Source organism: Brienomyrus brachyistius, chromosome 18 (assembly GCF_023856365.1).
Source record: "Brienomyrus brachyistius isolate T26 chromosome 18, BBRACH_0.4, whole genome shotgun sequence".
In the NCBI taxonomy this organism is placed as follows: domain Eukaryota; kingdom Metazoa; phylum Chordata; class Actinopteri; order Osteoglossiformes; family Mormyridae; genus Brienomyrus; species Brienomyrus brachyistius.
In genome coordinates, this window is record NC_064550.1 from 18,494,399 (window position 1) to 18,508,635 (window position 14,237).

The 14,237-nt window shown below is 44.8% G+C and overlaps 1 protein-coding gene across 2 annotated transcripts in view; it reads right to left on the reverse strand.

Moving 5' to 3' along the window:
- Positions 1–6,467: 6,467 nt before the first annotated feature.
- Positions 6,468–14,237, reverse strand: part of LOC125713400 (ubiquitin carboxyl-terminal hydrolase 2-like) — a 38,701-nt gene continuing 30,931 nt past the window's right edge. For both annotated transcript variants that reach the window (XM_048984492.1, XM_048984493.1), the window contains 10 exons: positions 13,928–14,051; positions 13,722–13,833; positions 12,559–12,669; positions 11,210–11,274; positions 10,571–10,674; positions 10,300–10,380; positions 9,987–10,065; positions 9,363–9,470; positions 9,124–9,244; positions 6,468–7,645 (listed from right to left, as the gene is read on the reverse strand). In XM_048984492.1, the coding sequence (XP_048840449.1) occupies positions 7,561–7,645; positions 9,124–9,244; positions 9,363–9,470; positions 9,987–10,065; positions 10,300–10,380; positions 10,571–10,674; positions 11,210–11,274; positions 12,559–12,669; positions 13,722–13,833; positions 13,928–14,051 (990 nt within the window). In that variant the 3' untranslated portion in view covers positions 6,468–7,560. The remainder of the gene's footprint in view (positions 7,646–9,123; positions 9,245–9,362; positions 9,471–9,986; positions 10,066–10,299; positions 10,381–10,570; positions 10,675–11,209; positions 11,275–12,558; positions 12,670–13,721; positions 13,834–13,927; positions 14,052–14,237) is intronic.

Below are 14,237 nucleotides of genomic sequence, written 5' to 3' on the forward strand. Positions count from 1 at the left end.
CGCCTGGAGCCTATCCCAGCCATAGCAGGGCCCCAGGCTGGGCTTCGGCCTAGAAGTAATCCTACACCACGGCCGAGGCACCATTTTAACTGCGGGAGAAATTGTGACACGGGGAAAATATGCAAACTTCACACAGATGGAGCGAAGTTAACAATTGAACCCAGAACCCGTTAAGTGTGAGACAGTAGCAGTAAGCAATGAGCTACCCTTAAGCGACTGTCCGCCTGAAATAAGCATAGTGTAGTGGCGGGTCGTTGTGTTCTAAAATGTATGCCCATTTGCAAATGAATCATTCCTTCTTTAGACTAAACAGTACAGTATTAGCATGCTAATTGCTACTGGGATTAAACTTTTAGCACACACCCCCAGAGATAATTTAGTTTTTTTTTGTTCACATGTAAGATTATTTTGTCATAAAAAAAATTAATATATTTATTGTTTGATCTTAACCCACCATATTCTCAACTGCTGCAAGTGAGTCTGAGATGTTTAAAAATGACATCCAATGCTTGAAATTTATTTGGTTATTTGCAGCTATTAAAACCAAGTTGTGCAAATTACCTTTTTACTTGATTAACATTAACTGAAATAGTGAGTTACTGTTTTGAAATTAAATTGTTATGCCTTTGTATTTATGCATTATGTCACAACCGCTTCATGGCTCCAGACTGAGGCTTTAAATCGCACATCTGCTCTCTGTGTGTGTAGCTGTTGCATGTTTCCCCATCTTGCGTGTTTCCTGCAATAGGCCTCAGTCTCTCCATGACTAGGGGAGTTTCAAACTATTGAACAGATCAGGGGCTAAATGACGTTTACCTGAGGTTTGACTTATTTGTTTTTGAAGAATGATTGACATCGGAGTTAAAATAATCAGGGCTGTAGCCCCGAGTGATCGGACTTAACAACGGCCATGTCTATGACCCTATACTCAAAAATGGTTTGATAATAGAAGGATATTTTTCAATGAATTGCAAACTTAAGCAAACAATTTTTTCATTGGTGTAAGCGTTACAGTTTACCATAAGCATAAATACTTAAAAAAGATATCTCAATTTGTCCAAAGTAATAAACCCTAAGCCTACCAACCTGTAGATATGTATTTACAGAATATAATATGAATATAATATGTCTTCTTCTATGAATATAATATCTTCCTAGGCCTTTCCAGCCAAGGGTCATTGTAGATCTATCACTTTACTTAACTTTTAGGAGAAATAAAGTTCATCCATCTACACATCTTTTTAAAAAAATCAGGGAATCTTTTCATTTGAGCACATTTCTGTGTTTGCATTCAGGAAAGCAGTTATGATCTTCCGCTTTCATGAAAACCAATATGAAGGTTATTACCATGGACCTCATCATATACAGATAACAGCATACGGAGAGTCTGTTGATCTACAAACACAACTTTATGGCTCTTTATGACACCAATGTGGCTTTTGCCTGTACGCATCATGCTGGACCGTCGGATGTAAGGTATTTCGCATATGAGTAAAGCTCCTCCCCCAACCCCCCAAATATAAAAGCAGGAGCAAAACTCCCAGAAAGTACTGGAGTAAAAACTTAAGGTGACAGACAACGAGAAAGACGGAAAACTGGATTATCCCAAGTGGTTAGTCACAGTCTTACAGATTGTATTTTATCTTTCTTTCCTCCATCTTAAATGTTAATGAATAGCCCTGAAATGATTACCATGTACCGCGGTAATAGGGCTCTCGCAGACTAATGGCGCCAACATACGTCTTTTTGTTCCTCTTGTACTTTTTACATTTTATATATGCTATTTTCCCCCCACTATATTTCCAAAATCTATGATTGATTTAAAAATGTGGTTTACGCAAATCAAAGTTATTATACTTCAGGTTGTATGGCTTGCTTACCAGGATGTCGTCAAGAAAATATTTTTCTTTTTATTTTTAGCAGTGAAATGTTTTATTTTTTTCCCCTTTCTCTCTGGAAAAGCCATAGTACGATGACCTTTGACAATTGGCTTGTGAGAAATTCTTAGATTTATATTAGAACTTGATAGAACCATAATGCATTAATCGACACCATACTAAGTATGAGATTTGATGTGTGAGACTAAGCAAAGGTGGTACTGGGGGCTGCATGTTTTCATTAGAAGGCTTTATTCTTTCTCTGGAGAGCAGGAACTCAGGAGCTGTTGAGGGAATCATGCTTGGAAGGTTCTGCGTTCTGCTGTATGCAGGTGAGGTATCCATCTTACATTTATTCAGACGTCTCATTTGAATCTGGGGCTGTTATTCCTGCCTAGGTGTTCCTGTTGCTCTCTTTATTTCAATTTCAGCAGTTCATGTTGTATTCGCAAGCACCACGATGATCCCTATAATACTATCGATGACGTCCTCAAACCAAGAGACAGTCTCACCAGTGGGCACAGCGGTACTGACCTCAGTGGTCTCCTCCTCCGCAAACACCAACACCAGTCCAACGTCCTCCAATCAGACAAGTCCATCACATGACCCGACCCCAGAAGAGGGGACCCCTGAAGGACTATCACCTGGAGAAGCGGCAGGGGTGGCTGTTGGAACCATCGCTGGGGTGGCTGTTGTCGGTGAGTGGGTTGCTGCCCTAGAACAAGGTTCTTCCAAATATGCACCAAAAATTTGCCTATAGAATCCCAACAACTCACTCAACTACATAAGTGCACACCAACCCAAACCTACTGAAAGATAAGTCTACTAAAATTGAGTTATTTACTACATTAAATATCCCACATGTATTAATATTACACATTTACGTTTTGTATCTACCAGAAGTACCACTTTACAATAAGGCTCATTAATAAAAAGAAAACTTATTTTTTAAACTTCTTTAAAATGGTCTTTTAATGATTTACAATGTGTTACAACCTAATTAATAACCATATTATAAACCATTCATAAACTCTCTATACGGGTAGCCTTATTGTAAAGAGGCATCCTACCAGATATTTCTGTCCAAAGTGACGTACAAGTGAGGCAAACAACACAAGTCAAGCACAGTGTGGAATATTTGCAGGGCATTTTCAGAAGCAAATCGCATGGATTTTATGTGCATGAGCTACAGTAATACTTGCACATTTAATGATCTCATATTTAAACAGGCACAGCAGGTTTATTGTGGTAAATATACACTCTGTTAGCATGGAGTATGTTTTCACTTAGTTGTTCTTAATGTTGTTGGCTATGTAATGAATCCAGGCGTGTCCCCTTTTTCTGTTGGGCAGGTGGGGGGATTTTTGCTGGTCTGAAGTTCAGCAGAAGACTTGGCAACTAGCAGCAGCTACCTTGCAAATGCCTCGGAGCTGAAAAGTCATTTCTGGCATTGGCCAAATGTTATCCAACAGGAGCATGACATCATTACTGATTGAACCTTCAAGAACAGAAATGTTAAGGAGCCGCCAAAATGACTCTAGATCAGATTCAGTTTGATGCCGAACAAAAATAGGATGTAATCACAAAACTAAGTCTTACTCTGTCCCTGTACACTTGTACTTACTGGTTACTTCTAAGGCTGTTTCAAACACAGGTCTAGTTTTAATAATTATGGATTCAAGTCCTGTGGACGACAGACTGAAATACCCCCAAAATGTTTGCCCCCTTTCAACAGCACACCCATCTGCCTCGGCTTATGTCTGTGTTTAATGGCATAAGCAGCTCGGAAATCAGTAGTCGGTGTGTCGATTGTGTCACTCCTAAACGACTAAGCTTGACTTTCAATTATCCACAGCATCACAGAAACCCAGCTTTTAATTCACAGTTAATATATACCTCATTCCACAATTCAGAGACAAAATGTCACTCATATGGCTGTACATTCAAAAACATCACAACATATAAAATTATTTCTGAGAAGGCATCTGCATATTTATAGCCAATGACTATAAAATAACACTGTATCATGGCATCGGCAATGAACATTTCAGTTTTATAAAGTATTGATTAGCAACAAGATGCTAACATTGTGTCAGTTTCATTACTGTAATATCATTAGGGAATATATCGTGACTAGTATACAGTTAACGCAATATGCTAAGATGACATCAAAACAGCCCCTCAGAGCTGTATTATGTCAGGATGCACTAACAGGAAACACAGAAAATGACTGATCTAAGGACGGTTCTGATGGCAGGACAGCCGAGCTAGAGAGCTCACAAATTGCATCGCCATTGAAAACGGGGTGATTGGGCCCGGGGGGGGGGGGGAGGGGGGGCTAGGACAGAACTCCTGAGGAAGCACAATGTCGACGCCTCGTCCCAGCTAGCTCCACACATCGACCTAACTGCACAGTTGCGCTAAATATTTATTACCCTCTTAACAGCTGATTTCTGAACCGGATCCAGTTTCATCCAGTAGAGTAACTTGATTATTCACTAGGATGGAAATCCAAAGGTGGGGGGCGAAAGGTGATAAAAGGGGAAAGGATTTACCAGGATTTCAGGTTTTTTCTGAATAGCAATAAATGAGGCACGTTTAATTCCGCACTTTATATACCAGCAACAATGACAGATAATGATCAATCTGTAACTGGATTCATATATAATGAAATACCCTTTCACTATGGATGCAAGCAGCATTACTATCATGCTAACGAAAACAACAAGTTAAAGGGCGTTATTGTGTAGATGGACACAACAGTCATCCCTTTAGCTGTGCGCATAGAAATGAGCGACTCGCCCCGTAAATACAAGAGAAAAGCGGACTTGCAGCAGAATGGGGCGGGGAAATCGGTATATACGCCAATCTGACCACGTCTGATTGACAACGTTATTAACCAATGACAGGCCAAATCAGCCACAGCCTAGCGGAAAACAGCTAGGATTAATCATGCTGCGGGTGTATCGAAATTAATACAACAGACCTGTAAATAACGTCTGCGTAAGGGGCTCCTATAGCCCTTTCTGTCAATGCGAATGACTTTGAAAGACAAAACACCACCGTCTTGTAAATCCTTCGGTGAAAATACTGTTCTTGCATTATGTTTTATAGAATTTCCGCACTCTAGTGGACATGAGTAGAAAGTGCACATCAGCCTTCCAACTATCCACCTTCGAACCGCATATCCTAGCAGGGGTGGTGGGTAACCTGAAATTTACTGGTGCATATCAGCGCAGACACACACAGCATACACTAAACGACCTTCACGGCCTGAGGACTCAGATGAGGAAGCGTCTAATACGGGTGGAACGTCAGATGTTGGTGTTTCGTGTGAGAGGCAGTGGTCCCCTAAGGGGCTGCTCAGCTGCAGTGGAAAAAAACACAAACAACTTGCTTACTGAGAACTTTCTCCCCGAGCTTCTTCCCAGTGTGGGCTTTAGGACAATGCTATCCCCCCTCCTGACTGAGGCAATTAGCGGCTGCGAAACGCCGCCTGTTAGCGTTGCTCACCAGTGGAGTTCGGTCATACTGTTGGAAGCTGTTGTTTCTCTCCGTCTGTGTGGTAGTGATCGCCACCTTGCGGAAGTTTTAATAAAATTAAAGGAACATTTCTGCCCAAATAAACAAGCTGTACAGAAACTTATAATTAAATATACTACAGTGAACTGTACATTTATGGCTAATGATGACATTATGAGTAAAGTAATGTTTAGTACTGTACCATTACCATGTGACAAAAGAATGAATGGATGAATGAATGTTACATTTATACAGTGCATTTGAAGACACCCTTTACAGAACCAATGGGGAGACACTTCAACCACCACCACCACCATGTAGCCCCCACCTGGACGATGTGACAGCAGCCATTCTGCACCAGTACGCTCACCACACAGTAGCCAAGGGGGTGAAGGGGCAGGAGAGAATTCACCAGTCAGATATAGGGGATGATTAGGAGGCCAGATCTGATAGGGCCACTGGTAATTTTAGGCAGGATATCGGGGTGCCACCCCATCTCTTCCAAATGATGCCCAGGGATCTTTTATGACCTCAGAGAGTCATAAAAAGAGCATGAGCGAAAATAAATATCGAATGTATGCGCTTTGTTTTGCAACCTAGGTAACATTAGTCATGTTTATGTCACCTATCCAGTAACACCTTATTTGTATCTATGCAGTTAGCAGATTCTTTTATCCTGTTTATTAACGCAGCCAGGGATAGTGCGTGGCCCTGCAAGGTGGGACTCAGGGCCTCCGTGCTCGAACGGTCACTGGTTCATACCTCGTGGGTTGGTGTAATGATTTCATCGCTGGGCCGTTGAGCAAGGACCTTAACCCCAGTTAGTCCATAGACACCAGCTGACCCAGCTCTCTGATTTTCACCTGTATGTGGCTGTGGGGGGAAAACATCTACTAAATAAATTAAGTGTAAATGTATACAGCTAAATATTTACTAAAACAATTCAGGCTTAACAGCTGACTCATTAAGTTCCACCTCCTGGGATTTAACCGCGCAGAAAAACAGCACAGCAGAAAGGTGCACCTCCAGAATGCACAGCACACACACGAGCAGGAACTGGGAAAAAGATTCTCAAAATGTTTTTATTTATGTTTTTTTTAACTGCCCCTGTTAAAAACAGACTTCGTCACATTATCACCAATAAGCATCAAACAAAAGTATTCTCTCTTTAGCTTATTAAATAAACTAAAGACAGTAATGGGTCACGTTCAGCACCACCGCATAGTACATTCTCTATATTGCATCATAATATAAAAATATTCATACACAGACACACACATTTGAATTCATGTATGTGTTTAAAAACATTCTTTCCATGTTGTACAGTGGCATGAAGTCAATGTGAAAATAATCCATAGTTATGAGCTTTTATTTTACGTCATATGTCCATTCACAGTTCTTTTCTAGCAGCCCCACAGTGACGGTACAAAAAACATGGCCCCCTTCCATGGCTTAACACCTTCCCTCATCACCAATGGGTGAGAGGTGGAGGAGGTTTTAATACAGGCCAATGAGGAGGGAGGAAGTAGGTCAGGTGGGTAGTGGACTGGAGTGGTGAGAGATGACGAACAATAGGCACTGGGGCTGTGTGCGTGTAACGGAAGGGGAGAGTATGGAGGTGGCGGGGGGGGGGGGGGGGGGGGGTGAAGAGAGGTGTGAAGTTGTAGTGAAAACACAAGGTCTGTAGTTATGTCCATGGCCCCCTGTTCCAAAATGTTTCAGCAGGGGGCATCAGAGAACCATTTAGGTTATGTGGATTTTAGGCTTTGGGGGTTTAGTGTTAAACCAAAAACCGCAGGAGCCTCTACGGCTGAGGCATTCTGGAAAACGCAGACGGTGTAACTCGAGCGAGGGCTCCTGTCGCAGTGCATAGAGGGGACCTCTGAAACAGGGCCGTCTGGGTTATTGCCTGAAGGTACGCTGCCGCCATCACAAGAGGCCTGTGTGCACATATGGTGGAGGTGCCTTGGGCCCAGTGCTTTTCCAGCTTTTCCAGGTATTCTTCTTCCCATTGGAAAACGCCTTCCGTTCGTCTAGCTCTGAGAAGGGGGAGGTGGGAAGGGAGGCTTATGTGCTGAGCTCCCTCTGACAGATTAGTCCTCAGTAGTCCGATTCACGCTCCGGCGAGCCTGCGCCGTCCCGCCCATGTCCAAGGGGGACCTCACAACCGCGGGCCAGATGTCAATTCGTAGAAGAGCACGTAGGCGTCACTGCTGCGCACGTGGCTGGAGGACATCGGTGTTACTCTGTGGAGAGGTGCGGATGAGAGGACTTAGTACAGAAAGATTAAGCAGATATAGGAGAGGAGAAGAGGGTAGCTCAGGAGGACACAGAGGGGCTGTGAAGGCACACACAACTATTACAGATGGGACAGCACACAGGATGTAGACAGGGATAGGCCTCTGGCGCTGATATCCAATAACAGCTGTACTAAAAAAGCCCAGGGTGTTGATGACATGCAGGGAGAGATGTCGGATGTAGAGGGAGAGAGGGAAAGAGAAAGGCACAGGGCGCTAAAGAGGAGGGATGGAGAGTGGGAATAGGGAGGTAAGGGGCTCTGGCAGGCATATAGGGAATTGGATTCGTGCATGTGCATAAACACACGACCACACACGCACGCACGCACACACGCACACACACACACACACACACACACACGACCACACACACACACACACACACACACACACACACACACACACACACACACACACACACACACAGGTTATCAATTCTGGGCCCCCTGACAAAATGTGACCATGCCCCTGTTCAATTTTATTTTATTTCAAGTATTCACGGTCCCCCTGTAAAGTGCTGCCCCCCCTGAATCTGTCAGGGTATCCATGCCCATACTGTGGCCCCTGTGCAGTGCTGGGCCCCCTGAATCCGCCAAGGTATCCATCCCCATACTGTGGCCCCTGTACAGTGCTGGGCCCCCTGAATCCACCAAGGTATCCATCCCTATACTGTGGCCCCTGTACAGTGCTGGGCCTCCTGAATCCACCAAGGTATCCATCCCTATACTGTGGCCCCTGTACAGTGCTGGGCCCCCTGAATCCGCCAAGGTATCCATCCCCATACTGTGGCCCCTGTGCAGTGCCGGGCCCCCTGAATCCGCCAAGGTATCCAACCCCATACTGTGGCCCCTGTGCAGTGCTGGGCCCCTTGAATCCGCCTTGGTATCCATGTCCATACTGTGGCCCCTGTGCAGTGCTGGGCCCCCTGAATCCGCCTTGGTATCCATCCCCATACTGTGGCCCCTGTGCAGTGCTGGGCCCCCTGAATCTGCCTTGGTATCCATCCCCATACTGTGGCCCCTGTGCAGTGCTGGGCCCCCTGAATCCGCCAAGGTATCCATCCCCATACTGTGGCCCCTGTACAGTGCAGGGCCCCCTGAATACGCCAAGGTATCCATGTCCATACTGTGGCCCCTGTACAGTGCTGGGCCCCCTGAATCCGCCTTGGTATCCATCCCCATACTGTGGCCCCTGTACAGTGCAGGGCCCCCTGAATACGCCATGGTATCCATGTCCATACTGTGGCCCCTGTACAGTGCTGGGCCCCCTGAATCCGCCTTGGTATCCATCCCCATACTGTGCCCCTACATACATACAAACATACATACATACATACATACACCACTATCCCACGCGTGTTTGCGTGGTCATGTCCAATTCCCCAGCTGCACACGTATGAAAGCTCAGAGAACAGAATTCATGCCAACCTGGAGTCATTGAAGCTGTACCAGTCCCCCAGCGTGGGGTTGCGACAGTATGATGTGTAGTGCCCTCCCATGGTGGTGCCTGAGTGATTGGACACTGCATACAGGTTGTACACTGCATGAACTGCAGAAAGATAAGACAGGATGGATTATTATTCTCTCAGAATTACTGGCTGTCATCTGGTCCACCTGAGGGTGACACACGTCCAGAGGAAGGGCGGAGACGCACACTGGGAACTCACCACTGTTATCCGACGCAAACTCCCTGAGGTCCAGGTCCTTCAAGGGGAAGTTGACGAACGTGGACAGCTTGCTGGTTCGCACTCGGGCTTCTGAGAAGCGCTTCAGATCTGGGTGAGGGCACTAAGTCAAGGGCATGGCTGACTTCCGGTAGCTTTATAAATTTTTTTTGTATATTACGCAGAGTGGGGTTTCCTCCGGGTACTCCGGTTTCCCCCCACAGTCCAAAAACATGCTGAGGCTAATTGGAGTCGCTAAATTGCCCATAGGTGTGCATGTGTGAGTGAATGGTGTGTGAGTGTGCCCTGCGATGGGCTGGCCCCCCATCCTGGGTTGTTCCCTGCCTCGTGCCCATTGCTTCCGGGATAGGCTCCGGACCCCCCGCGACCCAATAGGATAAGCGGTTTGGAAAATGGATGGATGGATGGATATTACGCAGAAACACCATTCCATGGAAAGTGGTAATATTATTGGCGATATATCAATTCATATGAAGGAAAACCATTTTAACAAACTATAGGGCAACAGTTTAATCTGAAGTATGATAACTGAACTGTCTCTTGCGATACACAATGTGAAATTTCTCCAAAAAGAAAACTAAGAGTCTCCACGCTGGGAAAGGATACGAAGCACCAGAATCTTGGGAAATTTCTGGACGGTGAACTTCTTTGTGCATTTTTTCCTGGCTTTACACCTGTAGCACGTCTGCAGGCACAAACACACACTCACGTTAATACCACTTCTTTAGGAGCTCTGCTTGCACCCCCCCGCCCCCCAGGCAGGGAGTCTCTTTTTACTGGTATCTAAAAACAGTACGTCCTCCTATAAAACATCCTATTAAATATGGCAGGCTGTTAAAGTTTAGTGGTCCCTGACTGCCCGTGCTGGTCATTTCGCTGCATCATGTGAGTGGCAGAGAGGTTACCGGCAGGAACGCACCGGCTTCTCGTCGCCATCCAGCATGTCCTCCTTGGTGAAGAGCCTTATGCAGTCCATGAGACTCACCTCCCCGTAGGTCTTCTGTGGACAGAGAGGTCAAACGTACTAGCTGTTATCCACAAAAGCCCCACAGAGGTCGCACTCCTGACCCGTGGCATTGACTCGTTAGTTTTTCTAGTCCTTCCTCCTCTGGGTACAGGCAGCGATAAAACGATTCGGATTTCCCACAGGTCCTGCGAACGGGGCAGCTAATCCGAGACGGGCTGCATACCTTGGCGATGGGCAGGGAGAGATCCCAGAAGGGGTCAAAGACGGTGGAGCAGTAGCCGCATTCACTGCATGTCAAGGAGCTTTTCAACTGTCCCACAAAGAGATCTGTGTACAGGTAGACAGATATTAACCGTGTTCTACTCAAAACTACAGGTGTTAATCCAGTCCACCTCTGAGAGACAGATGCCAGCCCAGCCACAGATCTTTTTTTATCCAGAGACACTGGTTAGTTTGGATGGCATGTCTTGAGAGGAGGAACTGGATACATTCATTCAATACACCTGCTCCTTCCTGTGCACCACTCAATATCAGTGTTTACTTTCCCTTTTCTTAGCCCCAATCTGCCACCTGCATCCTGTTCTTTCACACCCTTGTCGCTTGGCCCAAGTTTGTTTTTTTTAACCCCCTATCGTTGATCGTTTTGCCTCTGCTCACATCTGCCACTTTTTCTGCGTTGATCTCACCCCAACCCGCTTTCTGTAAGCCTGGTTCCATAAATAAAACCCATTTGCTGTGACGGTCTCGATTTCACATGGCTCTTCCGGATGTCTGAATCTGACAGCGCCTTCCTAGTTCCGCGCATGCAGGGAGGTGTCGGAAGGGTTTTGCATGTGAAGGCGTCAGCGGGCTGGACACTCACCCACTACTTTGCTGTCCTCTCTCTCAAGGTACCTGTTCCACATTCTCTTCCCTTTCTCGTCATCGCTGCAGGGAAGGGAAACGGAGTAGACCTGTGTCACAGTGAGCACCTCGCACCATACCTGCCTGGCCTGATTTCCAGCTGGCCTTCTAATCGACCATCCAGTAAGGGGAGGCTAATCCCCAGTGTGACAGAGTCCTTCCCCAGCAAGGCTGGGTTCCTTCAGACAGCCACCCGGCTTGGGTGGTCCGTAAACGTTTATATAACATTGCAACAGGAACCAACAGCATAGCTGTCAGCTTCTGTGACTAATGGAGAAAAAATGACAGCTGAAGGAATTTCACTGGATGGCGAACAAAGTGAACGCATTATGCTAGAAGCTTAGAAGCCCCGCACAGGAGACTAAAAAAGAAAATAATCCAAATCTATATTTTTAGATACTGTAAATATAAAACTGTTCAGTGGACACACACACACAAACACATATATATAATGCAACTCTACTAATTAAATATTTAATTGGACATGCAATATACCAGTAAGTCAAACACAAAAACACAGACTGGCAAGACAAAACTGATGATTTTGTTTATGAACTGTTTTGGAGACTCCAGTTTTAGTTATATAAGAAATAACATGTGACATTAATGAAGCATTAATGTAACATTAATGGGCCACCTGTGTTCATTAGCAGGTCTATCTCGACACGGAAAGAACCGAACGTCTAAACCTCCAGCCACATGCTCACGACATACTTCTGGTGATCTGCCTTTCAGCAGGACTGTAAATGGCACAAAGCAAATTTAAATACCTAAAACCGATAATTACTGTGTCGTTTCTGGGTGCCGATTGGTTTCGTTTAATTATGTCACTGGGTATACGAACCGCTAATGTAGCAGAATGTGGCAGATCAACCCACAGATTATAAAATGGTACATTTTCTACATATAATAATCTTTATTTAATATTTTTATACAACATAAAGGGTACTAGAGGTTGGGACACATGAAGCTTCCAAATGATTATGCTGTTTAAAAATAATTATGCTATTTTTAACAAGCGAAATAAGACATCATTAATAAAACTTAAAAACTAAAAAGCTGTATTAAACATTTTCATTTTATTTCTTGAGCAAACGCCTTTATCCAAAGTGACATTTTTGAGGAAGCAGGGTGATACAATCCCTGGAGCAATTACCGTTAAGGGCCTTGCTCAAGGGCCCAACGGTGAGATCTCACATGGAGCCCTGCTACCCCCTGCCACTTAGCTAAATAAAACATGCAGAGAGTGTCCCCCAGTGGCATGAGGACCTGAAGGGTTACAGCATGGGCCTGGCGGCTGCTACTTACGGTAGGTGGTCCAGGTCCTCCATGTGAGCCCGCGGTCGCACAGCGATCCGGTTCACCTCATTGTGCAGCCCATCAAGCAGGAATCGTAGGAACTCTTGTGCGTCCTGCTGGCTGGAGCATGCGGAGAGCATGGCGGCCTGGTTACATTACTCCATACTACAGTCTGCTCTCATACGTTCTGCTTACAGAATTCCCTTTGACCATTACATATCGTCACTGTCTACTGTTTGACAATGGTGACTTTTTACTATAGAGGGAATACGCCCACTCTCCTCTGTCTGCTGATAGCATGTGACATCAAACTGACCAATGAAAGTCATCTAAATAGTCAACATTTGTTTCCATGTTGGTCATTTGTACAGATTACTTTATATCACCATGGCTATTTAACTAATATTTATGTTTGTACTAGTTAACATTTGTGTTCATAATGGTCGTTTGTTGGAATTATTTTATATCGCTAATTCAAACAAGTTATTGTTGCTGTCCAATGAAAACCATGTCTGTCCACTATTTGACAGTTGTGATTTTTTTATTAAACGTGGAGTACAGCCAGTTTCCCGTCTGCCAATAGCGTCTGACATCTAATTGACCAATGCAAATATCTTTCATGAAGTCATCTATTTAACTAATATTTATGTTTGCACTAATTAGCATTTATATTCACAATAGTCATTTGTATGAATTACTATATATGGCTAATTTGAAAGAGTTAACTTGATAGCTAGGTAGCTAGCTCACCAACATCAATTGAAAAAATAAGGCAAGATTAGTTTGCATCTTGTTGACACTGACATATATGCCCTGCTGACAAGGATCCACGTAAGTTCATTTAAAACATTGATCTGTTCACTGATGGCTGTGTGAAGTTAGGTTTCTATTTGTGGTGCTAATGGTGTCTCATTACATTATTTTAGAAATATTTTGTAAAGTATGAAATAAATGAGATTTTTGGTGATGCATGCTTTTAACAGGACAGTGACGACATGCTGCCTTTACAGACGTCCTTAACGGCAAGTACATTTAAATACATTAAACATGGGGGGGGGGGGGAAATGGGCGGGGCAATTTTGCTATTTAACATTTACCTTAATATGTAGGGGAAAACTAGGTTGAATTAGACTAGACAGCAGTGTTTGATGTGGGGGATCGAAACCACTTACTTGTAGCCCACGAATCTGGGAGCGTACTTCTGGATTTGGGTTTTGAACTCAGAGGGGCTGACAGCCTCACTGGCCGACGACGTCCAAAGCGTCTGTATGAGTTTGGCGAACTCTGAAGGGGGAGACGAGAGACGGGGGCCATCAGAAGCTGCACAGGGGCCCTCTGTCAAATGGGCCGAGCCGAGCCGAGCCGAGCCGAGCCTTACCCTCCATGAGCGCGGTGTGAGCGCGGCTGTTGTTGTTGAGGTCTCGCCGGTGAGAGCTGTGGAGGCAGTAATCGCGCAGGTCACGCGTGTTGCTCAGGCACTGCAAGATGGAGTTCATGAAACACTGTGGGAGACAGTGGGACATACACACACACACACACACTTATTATTCAAACAGGATTTTAAAATAAAGCTCTCTTACATTACGTTACGTCACATTTCTAAGCCGGTCCACTTTTACCCAAAGCGACGTTCTTTTCATACAGCTGGCTTTTTATTAAATCCGTTCATGGTTAAGTACCACCCTCAA